The sequence below is a fragment of the Morus notabilis genome, unplaced genomic scaffold (assembly GCF_000414095.1).
Source record: "Morus notabilis unplaced genomic scaffold, ASM41409v2 Scaffold81, whole genome shotgun sequence".
Taxonomy (NCBI): Eukaryota; Viridiplantae; Streptophyta; class Magnoliopsida; order Rosales; family Moraceae; genus Morus; species Morus notabilis.
The window spans coordinates 55,824-65,244 of record NW_010357153.1 but is presented as its reverse complement, the minus strand read 5'-3'; the positions used below and the strand labels follow the sequence as shown (position 1 = coordinate 65,244).

The 9,421-nt window shown below is 30.9% G+C and overlaps 1 protein-coding gene across 1 annotated transcript; it reads right to left on the bottom strand.

The window, feature by feature from the left end:
- Positions 1-1,585: 1,585 nt before the first annotated feature.
- Positions 1,586-4,797, bottom strand: LOC21399382 (auxin-responsive protein IAA14). Its single transcript, XM_024167259.1, has 5 exons — positions 4,315-4,797; positions 3,722-3,966; positions 2,897-3,032; positions 2,158-2,219; positions 1,586-1,885 (listed from the first exon to the last, which is right to left on the bottom strand). Exons 1-5 carry the CDS (start codon positions 4,599-4,601, stop codon positions 1,848-1,850), a joined length of 768 nt encoding a protein of 255 aa, XP_024023027.1. The 5' UTR covers positions 4,602-4,797; the 3' UTR covers positions 1,586-1,847.
- Positions 4,798-9,421: the final 4,624 nt, after the last annotated feature.

Genomic DNA, 9,421 nt, shown 5'->3' with positions numbered 1-9,421 from the left:
TGATTAGATTCACATGTAATGATATAATATATACATATATATATATATATATCTATATTACAGAAAAATTATATTTTGAGGTGTGTGTAGACATGCACTCGTTCTAGCAGCTGTTTATGGCTCGATCCAAAATTTTCCCTTCTCAACCAAGCAAACATATTGGATTGCCCAAAAAGGGTGAACAAAATTAAAACAAATAAAGTAATTAATAATAACCTCTTCAATAACAAAAAACCCTTTAGTTTAAACTTTGAACCATGTTATAAGTTGTCGACTTATATATAGATATATATGTTGGAAATAATACCAAAGTAACAGATTAATTTGCTAGATTCATCCAGTTAATAAATTACAAGCTCTCATTATTCTTTTCTGATGATGAAAAACGAAAAACCAAAGTACAAGATATATATATATATAATTATGCAGACTCAAAAGCATGAGAACTTTCATGTGTGTAAAGATTCCATGCACTTTGTATTCATGCATGACCTATATAATCAATATTGGCATGCCCAACTCAGACCACTCTCCTTTTTTTTTTAGTTAATCTAATACTTAATCAAGGAATACACTAGAGGAGACTTTTTCCACGCCTCTATGATAATTCTGTTCGAGCTAGTTATAACATGCCAAAATTATAATTATTTTCTCATTAAAGCTACAACATGAGGCTGCCAAACTGTCAGATCCAAGAAATCTTTATTGCGATGATATATGTGTGTGTGAATATATATATATATATATATATATATGCACTCACATATCTGTGTGTGTGAATGATAGGAAAAAAGAGAGACAGCCCACAGACTTGATTTCTTAAACCTAGAATAGAGAAGTGCAAAATCATATTAAATTGATCCCACAAAATGTGCGAGTGATCCCATAAAAATCAATTATATATAGTTAAAAAATAAAATTAAAAAAGAAATAAGAAAACACACAACCCAACATACAAGTGCTACTAACTACCATACCATGTCACATTATAGAATTCCAGCCACATTTACTCATAACAGTCCACAATCACGAGTAAGATATGTTAATAGATGAGAAATGCTAGTAACACATTTTTTATCTCTCTCTATATTATTTTCTGTATTTACTGTTTGACACCTAAACTCTATATATATTATTATTATTTAAATAAAAAATAAAATAATAGAGTTTACGTATTAAACATTGAATGCATAAAAAAAGTTATAGTAGAAGTGATGTTAACATTTCTCATTATATGTACATATATTATATTATATAAATATACATGTATAGTGTGTATTATAAATAAGTATAATATGTTTGATTATTTTCTATAAATTAGAATAAACTAATGCCATTAATTAATGGTCATAAATGACAGCCCTATCAACATTCACATGGCCTTGTTCCCTTGCATCACTTGCGTCATGAATTTTAATACATTAACCTCGGCCAAAAATAGTTTCAGTGTACCATTAAATTAATAATATTGGATATATACAAAATCATCAAAAGTAAATGACATGAAGAATCTTTCCAGAGGGGAAAAAAAGTAGCATTAATAAAATTGAAGGAACAAAACACACAACAACTATGACAGCAAGGACAACAACAATAAAAGAAAAAAAAATTTAAAAAAAAAACCCAAAATGTGAAATTATTCAGCAGCAAGCCATTAGTAATTAAACAAACCAGACAGTAGCTGAAGTTTATTGCTTCTTGTCGATTAATATTACAAATATCAAGATCTTCAATATATCTATATACGATCAAATAGTACAGACACGTCCACAGAACTGCGCACCCTGCTCCATTTGTCCTTGCACGAGTTCTTTACGACATAAAAAGAGTTTGTGATCTGGATTTCATCAGCTTCTGTTCTTGCATTTCTCCATAGCTCTTGGAGCTGAAAATTTTTTAACAAGTTTTCCTTATTATTAGAAGTTTTTGTTGAAAAAAAATTTTCTTCACAATATTAAAGAAAGCAAATACCATGTAACATTAATATGATTAAGGAATATTTCTAATTTATGAAGAAAAAGTGGATCTCTACTTTTTTTTAGGATAATTATAACTTAATTCTTTAGCTACTAATTAAGATATAAAGTTGGAAATATTACATATATAAATTGAAATTAACATGATGAATGTGATATGTAATGTTAAGATATAACGTACCAAGTCCAATTGCTTCAGATCCTTTCATTATTCGCAAGCGCTTGCATGAATCAACAAACATCCTGCAAATATAAATATATATACAGGCCAAGTATACATATTAATGAATATAGATAATATTGGAATATCTATTCATCTGAATTTTATCTCTTTTGATATTTATTTTCTTATGCAACATAACTTAGCAGAAGTATATATTGAACACTAAAATTTTCAGGAAAAAGGTATCTTTGGTGGGAAATTATATATAATCGTGTTATTTGTTGTTAGATATAATAAAATGTTTCTAGTCTGTTTGATATATTTTTGTTTTATTTAATTAGGGTTTGTAAAGGGAAGAAATATGTGTGTGTGTGTGTGTGTGTGTGTCTATATATATATATATATATATATAGATATATATATATATATTATATAGAAAAAGTCTTACTCCCATGGAGCATCGCCCACGAGCATCCATCTCTTTTGATATTTATTTTCTTATGCAACATAACTTAGCAGAAGTATATATTGAACACTAAAATTTTCAGGAAAAAGGTATCTTTGGTGGGAAATTATATATAATCGTGTTATTTGTTGTTAGATATAATAAAATGTTTCTAGTCTGTTTGATATATTTTTGTTTTATTTAATTAGGGTTTGTAAAGGGAAGAAATATGTGTGTGTGTGTGTGTGTGTGTGTCTATATATATATATATATATAGATATATATATTTATATTATATAGTAAGAATCTTACTCCCATGGAACATCGCCCACGAGCATCCAGTCTCCATCCTTATCTTCATAGGTTGGCACATACTCAGAACTGTTCAGTAGATCCATCAACTTGCTCTCATTCATGAAGTCTATCATTCCTTGGGCCCCATAGTTACCTTCAATTAACAACAATAATTTTTAATAAGAATGACTCACACGCACCAAGATTATATATATTATTATATCTAAAAAGTTTATTTTACTTAGCTACAAGATCTAAAATATATCACATGGTAAGATCCATAAGATAATTAATTTGTACACAAAGCATATGATTTGGAAAATTTCATCAAGATTCTCATGTTTGTTTTTGGGGTTAGTTAAATTTGTACTATTGTCAGTTTTTCTGCTACCTATAACCCTATAATTCAAAGTTATTTTTTTTTAATATCCCTTAAAAAAAAAGGTTTTCCTTCTGTACCAATATTCTTCATGAACATGTACACACATAGAATAATGTCAACAGGAAAAATTACCAATGAAAAAACACCACAAAAATATTATTTAAATTAGTGTTACATCCTGAAAAATTCTACCTATATGTCACTAATCATACCCCCTTTCTTTTTTGTAAACATTTGTTGTTCCGGTCCTTTTGATCAATATATGACTCATTTGATTCATAGGTTTAAACAGAAAAGTATGAATTATTTAAATAGACAAATTTGGATGGAAATTTAAATTTTATAAGAAAGAATACTGTAACAAAAAAGTTTGAACAATAATTGTAACCTATGAAACAAATAGTACTACTTGTTTTATGATTGTAATATATATATACATATGATAGTGAAAATAAACTTACCCATGGTAAAGGAACTGAACATCTTGGCCAAGGCATCAGAAAGCTCTTGGTAGCTCTTGTACATCTTCAAATCAACCTTACGAAGATATGGTGCACCATCCATGCACACTTTCACAAACGCTCCTGCGCTGTTGCTGCTGCTGCTAGTTTTCTCATGAGGACTACTCTCCTCATTTGTGCTCATTTTCTGTGCCATTATGTTCTTCCTATACGATCTCACTGGTGGCCAACCCACAACTTGTGCCCTGAACCCAAAGAGGAAAAAAAAAACCCTTAATATTTTAGCCATGTTATTAATATTGTGAAAAAAGATACTTAACTTTTCAGGGAAAAAAAAACCCTAATTTATATGTATGTACCAGCTTGCACTAAAAAGGAGCACAAGTTTTTTGAAACAAAGCATGAGGAATAATGTCAAACAAATACTAATTTAATCAAAAGCATGAATAATAGGAAAAAGACCAGCTTCGAAATTCATGTATATTAAAACTACAGATATTATTCCTGGGATAAGCACAGAAACACAAAAAAATTAGAACAAAGGACGAGATTAATTATATTATAAAATTAATAAAAATTTGTAACTAACTTACTTGGCAGGTGGTTTAGCAGGATCTTTGGTGCAGGGAAGGAGGTTCTTCTCCTTGGGAGGAGCACTAGTACTCTTTATGTTAATCTCATTCAGATCTTCCTTAACAGACTGGCGGTGAAGATTGAGCTTGAGATCAACAGTCTCAGAGTAGCCTCTTTTCCCTGTGGTGGCCGCAGGCCTCGTGGGGGTCTCCGCGGCGGCTGGCTCGGCTGTTATTCCACACCCACCTGGCAAACCGAGGCACAGCTCAGTCTCTTTGAAGTTCAAATCTCTCTCAACGCTTGTCATCTCAATAACCCCCCCAGAGAATAATGGCTAGCTTACTTTGAGATTAATCTCAATATATATATATATATATATATATATATACACCAATATATATATGTGTGTGTGTTTTGTCTTGTGGTGCTAATTACAAACCCCTTCTCTTTTCTCTCTTTTTTGGTGGTGGTGGTGGTGATATTGGAAAGGAAAGACTAATAAGCTTTTTCTTTTCTTGCCTTCTTCTTTTTATGTCTTCTTCTTCTTCTACTGCTTCTATTATTATGTTGGGCTTTGGCAATTGGGACACCCAATAATATAACCTAGCTAGTGGACGTTTTGTTTCTGTGAGTGCATGTGTATGCCATATCGAGTCTCTCATATGGAGTGTTGACATGTGGAGGGATTTGGTGCGTTTGATCTTATGTGGGGTTCATCATCCTTGATCATGATCATTTTTTTGCCGACCTGATTAGATTTGAAAGACTCATGTGGCTGGTATGGTTATCATTACCACGCGTTAACATAGTCAGCCATCACATTTAAGGCTCAGGTCTGGACCAATCATTAAGCTTATTATCTATTTAATCACCAAAAATCACAAAAGGATAATTGGATTTGTTCTTTAATGTGGACTTGTTTTGCATATTATATACAATCAAAGTTCTTAAGATGTGACGTATCATTTTCACTTAACAACTCAACTCACCTTATCTACCCTTATCAAGTCATGATCACCAAACCTTTAAAGAGAGCAAAAAAAAAAAAGCTTTCTAAAAAACTATATATACAAACTTTTTTTTTTTTTTGATAAGAAATGCATTACATATTTACATGGATAATAGATTTAAGAAAAGTATTAAATACGTCATACAGGCCATCACAAACTTGTAACATTTTTCATTTTCTATTGTAATATCATTTATATATTCGTATAGCACTTAATTTACTTAAGTAAATACTCGACGTATATTGAACTATGTTTATTTAATGTTACCTTAAAGCAAATTGATTATACAAACATGTGAATGATGGGCCCGTTCAATTCGCTAATTCGAGTTTTTAATTCGAGTTGAGATGTGATTTTATGTGAGAGCTTTTTACTGTAGCAAAAAAGTTAGATGTGATTGTTTGTAAGAGCTTTTCACTATAATAAAACTCGAATTCTAAACTTGAATCAGCAAAATGAACGAGGCCATCATATTACAACGATCAATAAAAAAAATATTATAAGTGTCTGATTGGTCCGCATACATATTTGACGATGGAAGGCATTCATTTAAACTATAATAATATTATTACAAACTAACACACTGACACACTTTTATGCCTGCTTGTTTAGGCTCCTATGGCTAGCTAGCTAGCTAGCTATGACAAAAGCAAAGAAGAAGTTTCAGTTTTACTTAACCTGTGGTCAAGTTTGAAGTTTTCTACCATCGAGAGAACTGAAATAGCTGAATCAAGAAGTAAAGCTTATTAATTTCCATCCCATGCATGCAACTTCATATATAATCAGAGAAATCACATGGCATTCCACCAGGCATGGCAGTGATTCATTTCAGCGACTGGTTTTGTGGAAGAGAAAAAAGTACATGATTTGCCATGATTTTATGTATGTACTTTATTATAATTTCTATTATTTTAAAGAGAAAATTGTAAATTATATCATTTTAAGTAGTTGACTTACACATGTACACTATTAAAAAATTCTACCTTAGTTCTAGTCTAAAAAGTATAAATATATAGGTTAATGTTAAGGGGTAGAAATAAAAAGTGGCTCCATTTTGAGGGGATATTTTTAAAAAATTTCAAATTAGATGCTATTGAGGCCTTTTGCTTTCTCTTTATTGATTGAATAGTAATTGTTTATTTTTAAGTAGTGTGGCATAAATAAAATTTGTTACCATTTTAAGTGGTATTTCCGGTTTTTTTTTCTTTTTTGGTGAAATAAGTCAAGCTGAGATAATTAGGATTGCAACTGGGAAAGAAAAAAGAAAAAAGAAAAAGAAAAAGAAAAGGTTGTGAAAATCATGGCCAAAATGCAACCGTCTCATGTAGAGGTTCTATAGGAATATATCTATATATACATACATATATATATATATATGTATGTATGACTGAGAAAAATAGGAATATATCTATATAGCCCTGAGTGATATGTTAGAGTTTTTTGATCCCCCAAGTTGACCTGACTAAAACGCCAAAATTAGAGAATAAAAGAAAAAGAAAAACTTTCTATTTACAGATAGACACTATTACATGCACGAAGTACTATTCAGTAAAATTGTATGTCTATCGATCAGTAAATCTTGTGAAGTTTAAAAATATTTAACACACGTACATGGAAGTTAATTCTATCGCATGCATCATTCTCAAAGTCAATTTCATTTGTCATTTTTTGAATTAAATTCTCATCATCTCACTATATATATGCAAGGCAGGTATATTATAGATTAAGCAAAATGTAGACGGGATATTAAATGTTTGCAGCACCATGTTATTTTCATACATCCGCCTTTCCCTTTCGATCAATTAAATTTATTCCCTTGAATGTCGGGAGGACCATATGATCATCACCAAGCACGATTGATCCATTTTCAGTACTGTACGTGTGACTTAAAATTGTGCATAAATATATATGTATATGTATACGTATATATTTTTATATATGAGTAATCACTCTTCGAGGAACCTTCCAGTTGATATATATGCATCATAGCACATGAACCTAATAATACATATACCATGTATTTAGGTGATTCATCACTGATAAATATTTTATGTGTTAAAGTTTCCAAATTGAACCGCCGTCACATATATAGCCACATAATTGGTTAGATCATAATTTTATATATAGTTTTCAGTTGGATTATCAAAATAAGTCACATAACCTATATATATATATATATATAGATATATATATTTTTTTTTTTTTTTTGAGACCCGTGTTGAAATTGTTATCCTTTTAATGTAAGCACTGCGCTTTATTATGTATAAAAAAGTAAAGGCAGAGGCAGAGTTAAATGGATATTTAAATGGAATTTCGGTGACCAAAATGATTTTATTCCTAACGTAAAATTTCTAAAACTGCATTGGTGCTTTGCATTTTTACTAAACACTCAAACATGGTCATTCTTCGTATAAAATGCTTCAAGCAAATTCAAAAGATAAGAAACTCTACTAAATATATTGTTGATCAAAGAATCTCATATAATGTCTTAATTTAACCATTTTCTTGCACTCTCATGGTCTTTTTGAATTTATATGAAAGAATAAATTATTCTCTATCTTGGAAACACATTTTATATTTTTCTATAATTATTTCATAGATTATTATTACCGGCAGCCTCCTAAACTTTAGGGTCATCCCCGTTTACCCTCCGAACTTTAAAAACTCTCACAATATTGTCCTATGAACTTTGAATTGTTCCCACTTAACCTATTTTGTTGTAATTTTTATTAAAAATAGATAAAAAAAAAGAGTAATGCTGTCATGTGGTATTTTTATTTAAAAATTCTGTTAAAATCAAACATATAAAAACTATATGGCCACAACCCCCTCTTTTTCCACCTAATTTTATAGAAATTCTTACAAATGGACTTAAATGGGACAAATTTAAAATTCAAGGGGCAAAATGAGAACTTTCAAAGTAAAGTGGGAATGACCCTAAAGCTCAGAGAAACCAGTGAGATTATAGTTGTATAGTCTCACATTGCCTGAGAAAGATTATAAATAATAGTTTATAAGAAAGAACACCGCCTCATAATAATGTGATGCCTTTTAGGGTGAAGTCTAAAAATAAAATGGTGTAGACTCAGGTCTCAAACGGACAATATCATACCAAGTGAATGTATAAGTTGTTACAGATGGTATCAGAGGGCATGTACCTAACTTGAAGCGTGGTCAATGAGGATGATGAGCCTCAAAAGGAGGGATGATTGTGATAATCATCAATCATTGAGGCAAAAAGATCAAGATAAGGTAAGTTGTGCAGTCTCATATCGCCTTGAGGAAGGTTATAAGTGATAATTTATAAGGAGTGACACCACATGCCAATGGTATGAGTCTTTTTAGGGTGAAGCCTAAAAATAAAGCCCCACAAACTCAGACCAAAAGCGGATAATATCATACTAAGTAAAAGTGTGGGTCGTTACACTCTAGGGAGAGTGGCGACTCACATATGAGGTGAAGGGGGTTATGATCAAGATCTGAGTTGAAGATGAAAGAATGGTGCGCAACCATTGAGGCAAATAGTGCTGTGGATAGGGCTTGCTCTGGACAACCGTTGGGGATGCCATCACCTAGGGGAGGGGAGGTTGCATATGGTCGGCCTTCTTTTAATTTGTGCAAGATCATTATTTTTATTTTTAAGGTATTTCTTATAAATATAAAGTGTTTTGTTTTCTTAAAAAAAATACTGAGTTTTGAGATTTGTGTGACATTTGAAAGTTTGTTAATAAAACTAATAGAAGAACCAAACTTATCACAATTTCAAAGTTAGAAGAAAATAAATGTTACGTTTTAAAATTTCGAGGGAAGTTGTTAACAGGCTCAAGATTTAATGGAAACATATGAAGTTTATCCTAAAATTTACACAAAATTACTGTGTGCTTAACCTAGTAGTAGCTTTACTCGGCCTTCAATAGATATTCATGAGGTCCACGCAATTTGAAACCCCGCTCCTTTTTACTTTATTTGAAGCTTCAATTCCACCAACCTTCCTTGTAATTTACCATATACCTATTGAAAGGCAAATGGAGCTACTACAAAAATCATCACTCAATCACGAAAAGAAAGGGAAAAAAAAAAAAAAAAATTACCACGATCATCATTTTGATTTTTTAGA